At 49.0% G+C, this 13,487-nt stretch overlaps 3 protein-coding genes across 3 annotated transcripts; all 3 read right to left on the bottom strand.

Annotated features, from left to right (window-relative positions):
* Positions 1 to 3,403: 3,403 nt before the first annotated feature.
* Positions 3,404 to 5,109, bottom strand: KVR01_009082 (uncharacterized protein; the record flags this gene model as incomplete). Its single annotated transcript, XM_044791229.1, has 4 exons — positions 3,404 to 3,833; positions 3,897 to 4,281; positions 4,368 to 4,552; positions 4,610 to 5,109. The coding sequence occupies 4 exons, from the start codon at positions 5,107 to 5,109 to the stop codon at positions 3,404 to 3,406; spliced, it is 1,500 nt and encodes a 499-aa protein (XP_044641584.1).
* Positions 5,110 to 7,102: 1,993 nt separating this feature from the next.
* Positions 7,103 to 8,269, bottom strand: KVR01_009627 (uncharacterized protein). Its single transcript, XM_044784989.1, has 2 exons — positions 7,666 to 8,269; positions 7,103 to 7,593 (listed from the first exon to the last, which is right to left on the bottom strand). Exons 1-2 carry the CDS (start codon positions 8,109 to 8,111, stop codon positions 7,260 to 7,262), a joined length of 780 nt encoding a protein of 259 aa, XP_044642129.1. The 5' UTR covers positions 8,112 to 8,269; the 3' UTR covers positions 7,103 to 7,259.
* A 2,473-nt stretch (positions 8,270 to 10,742) lies between these two features.
* KVR01_009343 (uncharacterized protein) lies at positions 10,743 to 12,542 on the bottom strand (the record flags this gene model as incomplete). Its single annotated transcript, XM_044788405.1, has 7 exons — positions 10,743 to 11,122; positions 11,213 to 11,512; positions 11,602 to 11,742; positions 11,803 to 11,836; positions 11,897 to 12,147; positions 12,277 to 12,366; positions 12,485 to 12,542. The coding sequence occupies 7 exons, from the start codon at positions 12,540 to 12,542 to the stop codon at positions 10,743 to 10,745; spliced, it is 1,254 nt and encodes a 417-aa protein (XP_044641845.1).
* Positions 12,543 to 13,487: the final 945 nt, after the last annotated feature.

Raw genomic sequence — 13,487 nt, 5'->3', positions numbered from 1 at the left:
GATCGTCGTCCACCTATTAGCCTGCATGGTTGCAGCCATATTCGATGCACCCCAAGCCGTTGCGTTGTGGATGGAACTAATAGACCGAAGGAAGACAGAGCTGGAGCATACTCAAGAGCCTGGAATTGACTACGGAAGGGCTATAGCCTCCGCCATGGCGGCGAAGCAGCAGTTTACGAGAGACGAGCTCGCTACTTGGGACAATGGCGCAAGGGCTTGGCTCCAATCGGCGAATGTCGTAATGAGGCGCCAGCGCGAGACAGCTCTCGAATACACGGATACGGCGGCAACTATCGTCAACCCAATCGACGACGTGTACCTCAGTGTTGTCAGAGCCTGGGAAGATGCGGTGATTTCCATGGATTCACTTGTCCGGGGGGTGCCGCAGAAGGTCCGGAATGGAGCAGTCCTCCTTGCTATGAATTCGTGGCACCTCTATCCAGACCTTTGCGTTCTTAGCAGAGGCCCTGATGTTTTGTTTCAACATGACGACCTTATAGTGGACTCCGGAATTCTGAGCATAGACCTGGAGCCAGCAACTGACACATCGGAATCCCGAAGCGTGTCCTGGTCGCTGCCCTTATCTTATATGAGATATTATGGGGACCCAGTGGTCATCAAGAGCCAAATCAGTGTGGATTCATCACGTATCACCATGGAACAATTCTCTTACGTACTACTTGGCTGCGCAGTATCAGCCTGGGCGGGTTCCAATAACCTGAACACAAGCAGCGAAGTCATCGACACTTTGTTCCTACTGATGGATGCGATGCTTCAGACCAAAGTTTTGGTAACTGAGGAACCGGTAGAAGCGGATATACGGCAGGTGAAAAACGTGCTTGATAAGGACTCATGGGTAGGACAGTTATTTGGAGCTGTTGAGCACTGGAAACATGCCAAAAAGAGCGAAAGGGCGGTTTTGGAAAAATTGGTCAACCACGGTCGTCGCCATGGGCAGTTCCTATGTGACCTGGATCAACATCCAGCACCTTTCTTCGGGCTCAGCCACTTACCCTCACTCTTCAGCCTGTTGAACGGAACAGAGGCTCGCATCGCCTGTCTGCGGCAGTTTGCCAAGGACCAAGGGTTGACGAATGAGAGTTTTGTTATTTCATATGTTGAAGGATCTTACAGGAATCCAGTGTTTGCATCAGTTGCTCCCCTAGGTCAACATCTGACTGCAGGCCAAGAGGCGAATTCATCGGGCCGGTATCTTCGACGTCAATCATCAGTTCCTCAGGACAAATCCAAGTACGCCCGCTGGCTAGTTGTATACACCAGCATTGCTAAACGATGCGCTTGCAACGGCAACTGCACGCGACAGGCAATCGACCAACACAATGATAAGAAGGCCCGGTGGAAAGACTTCATCAAGAGAGACAGCACGAGGCGTAGCTCTGCCGCAGTGCAGACCTGCCCTTGTAAACCCTCAGCTTTCAGTGCGAACCTTCCGCTGCTCGAGAGAGGATGCTCCCTTGCTTGTCACCCATGGAGCCCGACAGCGCCTTGTACTTCTCACCTGCGGGCAGCCTCGAGTCAGATGAGAGCCAGGATCAGCCACATCCAACAGCAAGGCGAATACTGCCTGGCAGCGAATTGCATCACCGATGATCTCGCTCAGACTCGAAAGCAACGCGTTGATTTCGCAAACGGGGTCGACTTTGAGACGTCATTGACCGAGCTATCACACTTCTCGACAGGTATGCAAACCAACTGCCATGCTTCTTCTCATGTCTGATACTCTCAATACGTAAATCATGCTCTAGGAACAACAAGGACTAACACGGCGCAGAGGACCGCCCTGAGCTGGAATTTTATGCAGGAGATGTTACCACTGCTATGATATACAGGGTTTCCAAAATGCCACAGCGACATCAAAAAGACGGCGAGAATGCTGGGAAGGGTCAAATAGATGTTGAGCCAGGGACAACAAGCCAGCCAGTAGGGCAGTACATGAGTGCAAAGGCTTTGCGAGAGGCTCTTCGCCCTGCTGACTTCAACTCCCCCCGTCTCGCTGAATGGTTCACTATCAGCCTTCGGAAGAGCCATCGCCGCTACGTCAAAAGCCTTCGCGCTTGTGCCGCAGCCTCGAATCTGTATCGGACACTGCCGAATACCACGGTGTCCCCTACGGTGGTTGCCAACACAACTATCCCAACGGCACGATGGTGCCCTGCAACGGAACCTCCGAGAGCCTCTCCACTGACGATGACCTTATCTCGGCCGGAAGCGTTCGCCTGCATCGCGATGTTTGAAGCTGGGAAAGTCCTAGAGCCGGACTACCTGTCTGCGGTGTTCGCAATGACGTCGGGCGACTCTATCTACGTGGCTGGCCAGCTTCTCGAAGACCCCTACGAGGTTCCAGCAGAAAATGAGATCCGCAGAATCCCAGGTAACCTGGGTAGGCCCGGGCTGTCATTCTTGGTACCTCCACCCAGGCCAAAAATTCGCACACAGTCTCCAGAAAGCTGGGACATAATTAATCATGCCAAGTTCACGGGAAACATGACGGATAGCTTCTGGCAGACCTCGATGCATCTGACTCTGACGCAGTATCAACCAGAACTTCGAGAGCTTGGGGCCAACGCGAACGAGAACTATATTGACCAGTCATCGTTTCTAAGGGAGAGCCTGGTGCAAGTTCACGACGGGAAGCATTGGCTATGCGACCTGGACATCCTCGGCACTCTAAGCAGTCACCTTTTGAGCCGCGTCACTTGTCAGTGCGCTGAAAAGGTTGATGCGTTACTCAGTATTAGTGGCGTGCAAGAAATGGCGACAGTAGATAATTGGGAAGAGCTTTTGACTCGGCCAGTGAGCTCTGTGCCGTTGGTAGTCCGAGCCGCGGGCAACTTTTTTGGCAGGCTTGCAGCAGCGGGCTTGAGCACGCGATTGGGGAGACATACAGTGATACTCCCCAAGGACGTTTGCTGGCTGTGCACCACGAGACATGTTGATAGAATTATCCATGTTGGCGTTGAGGCAGGTGATATCGTGTTAGTTTTGTAGGCGGTTGTGAACGTCAACGGTGTTCATAGCAGCGCTGGCCGAATCAAGTCAGTCAAAATGGAACATGCAATTATCCTGTGGTCCTCGGTGAAGTTTCAGTCAGACCCCTGGTACCAGCAATCGACATGTGTAAATCCTTCCTGGTTGCCGAGATCCAAACATATAAGGCTTACGAGCCCACCTTAGGTACATAGGTAGTGATTTGAAACTGATATCAATTTATGGGTGCTTCGACATATGCGAGGCTATACACTCTATCATCGCCAAAAAATATGTTGCAGGCATTTTAGTGCCAATCAATATTCGTAGAGTTACGATATGCTTTTCTACGTAGCGCGCGCAATTTTCTAAACAACAGCCCCTGAATGTATGCACAACTACAACACAGTACCCTCTAAACCGTATACCTGAAGAAGGTCGCACTGTCCCCGAGATCCCTCTCTGCGTGCTTATCAGCCTCGGTGTACTCGCTGAGCGGCTTGTGCACCCTGTCACGGCGGGCGTTTTCCCTGCGGAGGTAGATGGTCATGAAGATGCTCAGGCAGGTAGCCATGGCCTGAAACCCAAGCAGCGTGGCGTGACCAGGGCGGTAGGTCGGGCGGTCCTTGGCCAGGTAGATGTATGCGGCGATGAGACCACCGAGGTTGCCAAAGCCGACGTGCATGGCGATGCCGACGCCGCGCTTCAAAGAGCCGCCGATATTATTACCGTTCCAGGCGACACCCTGTGGCACGTTAGGGTAGATGCCCGTCGCGAGGAAGAAGCAACCGGTGTACTTGACACCGCTGCTGGTTGAGGCAAGGAGCATGATGAGGCCGATCATACTGTGGAAACAATTAGTCCTGGCGAAGATGAATCTTGGGCCTGGGTCTGGAAGGGCTGCTTACGCGATGATCATGAAGCCGATCATGAAGATTCCTCGTTGCTTCATCCTGTCGGCGAGGTAGCCAGCCCCGATGCAGAAGATGCAAGCCACAAAGTAAGGAGGCACGGTCAGGAGCTGTGCCGTCGTGTTCTTGTAACCCAGGTCGGCAACGATGGTTGGCAGGAACAGGGCATAGGAATACAGCGGTGTGTAGACTCCAATGGTGATGAACATGTGTACCCAGATCTTCCAGTCCTTGAGAGCGGCCCAGAAGTACTTCATGTCGAACTCATCCGCGAGCGAGGATCGGTCGCGCTTGAGGCGTGCTGTGACCTCCTTTTGCTCCGGCTCGGTCAGGAAGGGTGCGGTCGAGGGATAGTCATACATGAACTTGAAGGCCGAAATAGCTGTACACGACAGTCAGTAAAATGACCGCTATCTACGGACACCAGCGTTGTTCGGGTCTTTAGTTGTTCCAGTGGGACAAACTCACCGACGAAGAAGGTCAATATGCCCTCCAAAATGAAAATCCACTGCCATCCAGACAGTCCTGCGACTCCTCGCATCTCCATGATGCCACGCGCCAGCAGACCGCCAAAAGCACCTGCAGCTGTTGCAGCGGAGAAGAAGATGGCCATTCGCAGTCCACACTCGTGGCGTGGGTACCACATCGTGATGCTGAGGCGGAGTCAGCGCAAAACCTTCAATTTCAAGATTGAGAAACGATGGACTTACTAGTATGTGATTCCAGGAAACAGACCGCCCTCAGCAAGACCCAGCGCAGCTCTCGCAGCCATCAGTCCGGGATAATTGTGCACAATTCCCATGAGTGTGGTGCAGATGCCCCAAGCGATCATGATGATAGGAATCCAAATACTCGGGCGGAACCTCTTCATGGCCATGTTGCTGGGAACCTCGGCTGCGACATAGAAGGGGAAGAAGATACCGAGCGCATTGTTGTACTGTAGACTGGTCTTGGGCATGCCAAGATCCACCTCCAGAGTGTCGAGTCTGGCATTGCCAATGTTGGTTCTGTCAAGGAAGGAGAGCAGGTAGAGGAGCGCAAGAAAGGGGATGAGTCGGAGGTCAATCTTGCGGATGAGCTTTTTGGTTGCGGACACGTCCCAACCTGCGGCCTCGACGGAATGTGAGTCAATGTCCTCGACAGTCTTTCCCACGGGCTTCTCTTCCATGCTTGTGCCGGAGCTGTCCACTTGGGCTTTGATGTCCGCCATGGCCACAGATGTTGTTGAAATGATGGTCGGCAGCGTTGACTGAAGCCTGACTCGCAGTGAGAGGGGCGTTTATGACAAGTAGACGTCCGCTGTTCCCCTGCGTATAAGCTCAGCTAGTGGCGGGTATCAAAGCCTTCAGGCGTATCTAAGCAATGACTACGAGGGGATGGCTTTCACTTTATAGCTGCTGAGCCCTGTTCTTACCCCTTCCGAAGTATTATACCACTTTGGGCCCGCAGCCCGAAAGGTAATCTTGGAAAATGATGCACAATAGTCTTGATTGGGCGTGCTAACACTGCAGAAGGGCTTCCATGGGGAGGTGCCCCGGACACCGAAGCAAAATGCCAATGCCTAGCCAAGACAAAACCACCTGGGGTCTCACTTTTAGTCCACTTGACAAGGCTCAGGAACTAGGAGGTCCCCCTTCTGTCCGGGCCAACGACTTAGAATTCGTCACGAGTGCTGGCCAAGGCGCCAAAAAGGTTTATTGTTGTTCCTTCTCCTCAGCTCGCCGCTTTTTGTTGAGGATACTTGTTACCATCACGGCTCGTAAGGTTGAGGCTCCCGTCAGCACGGCCGCTGCCTATTGATAGTACCTGAGACCTATGGATCAAACGGGCAAGTGGTGTAACCCGCGGGGATTTTCCAGCTAGCAGGCTCAGCTTCTGCTGCAGTTACCTGGCCCGTGTCGGTGGTTGCAGCGAGGCTATTCGTTCGTGTGTAGCTGGCTTGATAACATTTGAACAGAGAGTTGGACAGGATTCCATGCCCAGACAGACTATCCCTGGCGTGTAGAGCCAACAGCCAATATCAGCCGCCTATCCAAAGCCACAGGCTTGGGCCAAGACTTGGCAATACAAGTGCTCACTCCCCGCATTCTTCCCAATTATCCTGAAGCTGGGCCAGAACAGTGGCGCACAATGTGCTACCTGGTTAATATCGTAGTACGACAGGCATGCTGACTGCAACCCCTTGCACCCGAGGCGGTGGTAGACTTAATACTGGTCACTTCGCATGCGAGATTGCTAGATTGTTCGTCTGCTCAACCACACGAGGGTGACATTGGACCCAAGCGGCCGGTCGAATCCCCATCAGGCGCGCAGATATGAATTAGCGCCAGATAGGGCAGGGACATGGATCCGAGAGGTCGGACTTTTGGCGTGTCGTGTCGTGTCGTGTACTCCGTACATCTTTTCTGTTCCGACTCCTCCATTGCGTTAAGCCTCGACTGCCTACCGCGTGGCGTTTTCTGGGCACGGCGCGCCCAGCCGGTGAAATGGAGGAAATGACTAGGTTTCAGCAAAAGGGAAGCGAAATGAGACCCAATGGCGGCACTAGAAGTGGATGGGGGCCAGACAAGAAAAAAAACGAAAAGGATTCCCGCCCCTTGTTGGCGCTCGGCGGTTAGACTTGGTCCCTTGCGGGGAGCCGGTAGTCTGGAAGGTTTGTGTCCGCCAAGTCCCCTCCCCCACAGACTTCCCCGGATCTTGGGGGCTACAAGCTCGTGGCAGTGCACGCGAAAGCGGGCTGGTCTCAGACGTCAGTCAAGAGAACCTCCAACTTGGCGTCTGGACTCAGGATCGGGCCCGGACATACGGAATCTTTGATAAGGTCAATCAAGCCCGTGACCAACATCGACTGGTTCAGGCCTTCACTTTGATGTTCTTCGAGACGGTGTCGTGATCAGACCCTGGTCACTAGTTCGCTTCCCCGAACCAAACTTCATCACAATCTGTTGGTGAGGCCAAGTAACAAATGCGTTCCTTTGTGTAAGTCGCCAAGTAACGACTCCGACAAAAGGTCCATTGACGCCCGCATGATAGCGCACATACCGACTTTTCCGGCTGGCCGAGTGTTTCAAGAAGAAAAAATTCGGTGATGAGTGATCTCGAGGCTATGGCGGGGTGGGGAGTGGGAAGTGTTGTCATTCTAAGCCACATCTCTCGACTGATTTTGTGGTAGAAACTTATCTTGGAAAGCGTTAATGACCAAATGCAGAAAATGAACCAAAATTCTTATTTCGTAACAACCTCGAGCGCCTCGTTCTTTGTTTCTAGGGCTAAACACCAAATTCCGGGTTTTGAGTATACAACAGCTCGAGGCAGTGTTTTGTTACTCGATCACTACCAACGAGATGTCTTGCGCTCTTTTCAGAGCAATATTCGCCATCGCCATCCGCGGAGTGTCTTCAAATCGGCTTGAGTGATTGCTTGATCGCCTCTTTCCAACTTGGCATGCAGCCTCTTCAGCCTCCTGGACATCGTTTTGGCCACGCGCAAAGACACCTCGTTTTGAAAGACATACAGCACCGCAAATACGAAGAATGTTATAGACGCCAGTCCACCAAAGCTGCTTCGAACAGCATTCAGTATGCGTGAAATGAGTGACTGGCTCTTGAAGAACGCATATTCCGTTTTGTTGGATGATTCGCTGTCATGCCGTGGTCGTTTCCAAATCGCCTTCACTGCAGGGATAATTACAGCACTTTGACAAGGCTGGTCAGTAATCGGCGAAAGTGCGAGTCAACGTCGAAGAAAGAAGGCAATGTTTGCTCACGCCAAACCCCCCAATAGCCACTTTCGCCATCGATGCCGCTCTGCCGCCCTTATTATGTCCGACACCTCCCCCCTCAGCGTCATCAGCTCATCGAGAACATTAGCAGATTGTAATCTGAACTGCTCGAGAAAGGCGACTCCGTCAGCCTGAGGTCGTCGCTGCTGAAAAGCGAGCAGCTCCTTCAGGCCATGCTCGACGCTCAAGCGAGCTGTTTTTATGTTCTTCGGGATCTCTTGCGGAGAGAATACTCGGACAGGTCTCGCGAAAGGTTGACCAGGCAGCCCTGCGTCAGTGACCTTGGTAGGATGCCAGCTGTCGGGCAAGGCGCCGGACATGCTGGGCCCGGTTGGTGGGTACCCGGGGACATTGGATGCAACTGATGTTCCTGCCGCATCAGGTTTCTGCTCATATCGGATGACCGTCGTTGGCGATGATGCAGTGGCCATGATTACTACTCCTGGGGGCGGGGGCGGTGTGAGGACGCCTATGCCTGTTGAGACTGACACCTCTCAATGCCCGTGATGTCTGACTAACTGTAGAAAACGCCCAGATGGCCTTGTGAGCAATTGGTTGAAACGACCGTTGATAGCTTCAAGGACTTTCCATGTTGCCACTGCGTCTAGTCACTTGGGCTCCGTAACCAAAGGCGGGGGGAGGCTCGGGTCGGACAGGCACAGCATTGGTTCCGAGCAGAACGCCAAGGATGCTACGTCACAGTGCTTCAGCGGTAGGGGGTAGAAGTCAATTGGGCAGAGCTACTCCAATTCCTGAGAGGTGTCTCGTCTTGAAATACATGATGATCGAAGCTTGCATCAGGTGTCTATAGAAGCACACTTTACGCCAAGCCACTGGTATACTTAACAGGTCGCCATGTATGTCCTCGGACGTATACGGAATAGAAGCGAAACCACATACTTAACAGGTGCATGTGTGAGCAGACCCCGGGATGGGAACATTGGCGAACAAGTCCTGGGATATCGGTCTAATCTATAGATCACTGGAGGCTGCTCGCTCTAAAGATTTGGTACGGCTATTATCGTTTTGACAGCGTCTATCAGCCGTTAGATGGTCAAGGCTGGTTTAGAAAATTGAAAGCGAAGCCTAGACGAGACCATGAACAACTGCAGCAACATTTGAAGCGGCCTCGCAAGTCTGGAAGCATCCCAAGATCACTATCACTTTCGATTTGATATCCGTCGGAAACAAAGGTGCCCAAGAGCAAAATTTCCCTGTGACTGTTCTAACTTTTCTCCTAATTGCAGACATCACATATAATCTTACCGTACCATCGTCCCACCTCCAAATAACGTACCCGGCCCACATTCCGACCACCCCCTGATTCCGACCACCTGATTTAGACATTTACACCCCTCTATTAAGACGAAATAGGGCCCTATAACCCTAACCCTAGACTTAAAAATAGGGTTTTAAATCTATTATTTAATAAAAATACTTAAAAAATCTATTTTTAGTAATAATAGTTAGTTAAAATTAAAAGACTTAAATATTAAAATTTATTTATAAATAATTTTTAAAAAAGTCTAATAACCCTAACCCTAGACTTTAAAAAGACTTATTAAATTATATTATTAGATAAGAATATTAATAGAATTTTAAAAATACTTTTATATTTTTAAAAGTATTTTTAAAACTTAATATTTTAAAATATTAAAAATTATTAATAAAATATTAAAGATTTATAATTATATTAATATTAAATTTTATTTAATAAATATTAATAATATAAGTATTTAAAAATATATTTATATATTAAAAATAGTTAATTATATAAACTATTTATCTTTTTTTTAGTTCCACTACTAAGCTGGAAGCAAATAGTTAGGGTCCTAGAGGGATGAGACACAATGTATCTTTCAAAGATCAGCTCAGCTAAGTTTGCCATACAGGACTTTTCACAGTGACTTCACAATCTACATAGTTAATTATATTATATTTAATTTCTTTTATATAATATAACTTTATTTTTTATAAAATAAATAAATTTATAATTTTATTAAAAAAAGTTTATATAGAAAAAATAAAAAAGTTAAATTTTAAAAATATTATTAATAATTATTTAATAAAACTTTAATTAATTTAAATAATAATAATATTAAATAAAAACTTATAAAAAAAATTAAAATTATAATTAAATTAAAATTAAAGTTAAAATATTAATATTTATATATAAACTCTTATTATTTCTTAATATTAAAAATCTTTAAACTTTAAAATTTTTTAAAATTATTTTATTATAAAATATAATATTTTAATAATCTTCTTTAATAATATAAATAAATAAGTCCTTTTAAAGTTTAAAGTTAAGGTTATTAGATTTTTTTAAAAAGTATTTATAAATAAATTTTAATATTTAAGTCTTTTAATTTTAACTAACTATTATTACTAAAAATAGATTTTTCAAGTATTTTTATTAAATAATAGATTTAAAACCCTATTTTTAGGTGTAGGGTTAGGGTTATAGGGCCCTATTTCGTCTTAATAGAGGGGTGTAAATGTCTAAATCAGGTGGTCGGAATCAGGGGGTGGTCGGAATGTGGGCCGGGTACGTTAATAATAATAATATTGACATGTCACAGCAAAGTCACTGCGATTGAACTACACCCAATGTATCTGGTTTCGCTTCTATTCCGTATACGTCCGAGGACATACCCAAGGTATCTTAGGACAACTTCTTACAGGACAACCTCCTGTAGGATAACCTCCTATAGGGTAACCTTCTATAGAATAACTGCTTACCTCCCAAAGGATATCCTCCTACAGGACATCCTCCTACACCACAGGGTGGTGTTCCACAGGAGGTTGGGGAAATATCGTGACCGCGTAGCGGACGCCCAAGCAGAATCCTCGGGATCGCCTTTTATCCACACAAGAGTGCCTTCCGATTGTGCAGCTTCAATTAACTGTTGCAATATTTGCATTCGCCCTTTTCCCACTGGTTCCCCCCGGCTCAGCCCCCACGCTACTCCCGCGGTCGCTGTCGCTCTCAACGTGGAGGAGCTTTTGTTTCCTGCTCTCTGATGTCAGTTAACGATTCTTGGTTATGACATGAAAAAGTCTTACTCTTTACGCTTGATGTAAACGTCTAGAATGTGAGTGGCGACAATCAATGACACAGCACAGCCAAGGCAGAAAGAAAAGCCTTTAGGATAGTTTGGTGACTCCACAGTGGGAAATGTCAGCAGCGGCGTCCAAGCTGTCGAAGACTGTGCGATGATGGTAATCAAAACTAGCGTGAAGGACCGTTGCTCAGGGGAATCACGGAGGATGGTGTTGACCCAGCCATGCAAGACACTCGAGAGTGCGTTGGACCAGTACATAGTCGCGAACGCAAACCACTTCGCGCCTTCGGGGATATCCCACACGACAAGCATGATTAGCCCGGCGACGTTCCGGAGTGAGGAAAACGTGATTGCCCAGGCCGGGCCAAGGACCAAGTCTGAGAGAAAGCAAGCTACAAGGTTGTACAGTATCCCCAGCGCAGGTGCGATGGTCCCCATCTCATTAACCTGGGCTGGGCTGTACCGGCCCAGGCTCTTGATCCACAGCAAGAAGCTTCCGGTGCTCTTGTGTATTCCAGCGTTCCAGAACAGTATGTCCACAAGGACGACCGTCCAGAACTGTGGGCTGAGGAAGATCTGCTTGAGATGGCCGAGCTTGAACTTGCCGCGCGTAACGTGGCCGCCGCGCTCGAGCCGAGCTTTCGCGATCTTGATATCGTGCTCGTTGAGGATCCAGCGGTTCGGCTGTTCGACGGTACCTGGTAGCAGAAAATAACCGAGGATCCCGACTGGGATTGTAATGACCGCGCAAATGATGTACATCCAACCTAAATATGAAGCCGAAGTCAGCAAGCATGGTTTAATTTGGTGGTGATCATTTGGACTTCATGAGCGATGGCATGGGAATAATACGAACGCCATCCAGACATCCCCTGAACTCCCTCCAGACGATGCGAAGCCCCGGCTGCGATGAGACCGGCCGTTAGGGTCCCGAGATTCAACCCAGTGTAGAAGATGCCGCCTCTCCGGGCGATCTCATGTCCTCGGTACCAAGAACCTGCGAGAGTGGTAAGAATCTTCTCACAGGATTGACAATTCAGTCGGATAAATAACTCACCAAATACGTAGTGCATAGCTGGAAAGAAAGCGGCCTGAGGTTACCAGTTAGTAATGTATCAGAGAACAGATATGATTACGGCAGAACACCAGACCTCGAAGAAGCCAACCAGGAAGCGGTAGGCAGCCATCTCTCCGAATGAGTGCGCGCGGTATTGTAGAAGCGTGAATAGACCCCAGAGTACATCCATAGCTGGAATCGTCCAGTACATGGGCACATAGGTGAAGATGAACATAAACGGTATCATGCCTACAACGGCGCCAACCGTGTACATGGTCTGGAGTTCCACGAGCTCGTTCCCTTTGAATCCGAGTTCCTCCTTCATCCCTCCAACGTAGGCATTGTCTGCAAGCGTTAACAGCGGTTTCGCAATGATGGTGGTGAATGTCATACTCAAGTTCGCCTGATCTACGGAGAAGGCTTAGTTAGCTCTCTGAAACAATCAGCAGTGGCAGGAGAAGGCTAGAGTCAAACCTATGTATTTTACCCAGTATGCAATGACAGCGTACGGCACCACGATCAGATCTAGCTTAACAATGAACTTTCGCTCCTCCAGCGTGTCATCTGTAACACACATTAATACGACGTTCCTCAACCTCGAAGCACATCAACATTACGCCAACTTGGAATGCCCGAGACAAGATGGAAAGCAGAAATGGGGAAGACCACGAGAAGCACTTGCCGTCGGAATACCACTGAATCTTCCACCATTTTCCCCTAGGAACCGTGTCCGCTGCCATGGTTGGGCGCTCAGCGTGTATGTGCGTTGGCCTCAAGCAGACTGGATGTTTCTTTGGAAGAGTCCCAAGCTGAACTCGAAAGATGCAGAAACAATCCAGCTGATATCAACCCATAGTGTCAGTTTGCGAGACGTAGGAGTGTGACATCCGACCTCCGCTGACCCCTGTAAGTCAAAATGTTCTCGCCTGTCGATTGCGTGAGAGCGTATCGGGCTTATGCCATCACGAAGCGAGAGTTGTCCCGCTTTCCGGAAGTGGGGAAACCTGCACGACCATGATAGCACGGCTCGCCTACCGGGAGGCACACTCGTGAGGCTTGGCAGGAATGGTGAACGAGCTACAGTACTGCAGCAAGGTGTTAATGAGAGATGCAGGTGGACCTTCTGCCCATGAGGTGGGCGCATTCGGCCCGGACAGGGCTGCACATAAGGGATGCTGCGTGTAAGATTGGTTGAGGCCGAAGACGAAATCCTTGCGGCAAATCGTCAGGATGGCGACTCATCTTTGCTGATGATGTTCATTTATCTAGCGACAGCCTTTAGAGAGCGCGACTTTGGACTTATAGGCAAGGTTACCACCCAGGCTCGAGCCAGCAAAGCGAATGCACAAATAGGGCCTGGAAAGAGCTACTACGACGTCACGTATATCTCCGACCTTTTGGATGCTCACCTAATTTCCCGCGCACGCCCTGGTCGACGCCCATGACAGGGCCGCACTATCTCCTAAGAGTCAGGTTTATGGTGAGGCTTATATTATTACTAACGACCAGCCGGTTCTGTTTGGGGAATTCAACTGGGCTGTTGCTGCCTCCAGTATTGCAGGAGGATATCAAGGTTGTTTTACTAGGTTGTCATGCTGGCAGCTTTTGAGCATAATTACTCGCACCTTAAAGTGAGATAAGGCCAAGCGAGTTTCGGCTACAAGCCGAAGGTGGATGTCTACGAA

This window comes from Diaporthe batatas, assembly GCF_019321695.1.
Source record: "Diaporthe batatas strain CRI 302-4 chromosome Unknown Contig00011, whole genome shotgun sequence".
Lineage (NCBI taxonomy): Eukaryota > Fungi > Ascomycota > Sordariomycetes > Diaporthales > Diaporthaceae > Diaporthe > Diaporthe batatas.
The sequence above is the reverse complement of the archived record's forward strand: the minus strand, read 5'-3'. Positions and strand labels throughout refer to the sequence as shown.

Excerpts from the sequence above, each read along its gene's own strand:
- KVR01_009627 (XM_044784989.1), bottom strand. The coding sequence starts at position 8,111 with ATGGCCACTGCATCATCGCCAACGACGGTCATCCGATATGAGCAGAAA. Across the intron at positions 7,594-7,665 it reads TGGCTATTGGGGGGTTTGGC|TGCTGTAATTATCCCTGCAG; the intron begins GTGAGCAAACAT and ends GCCTTGTCAAAG.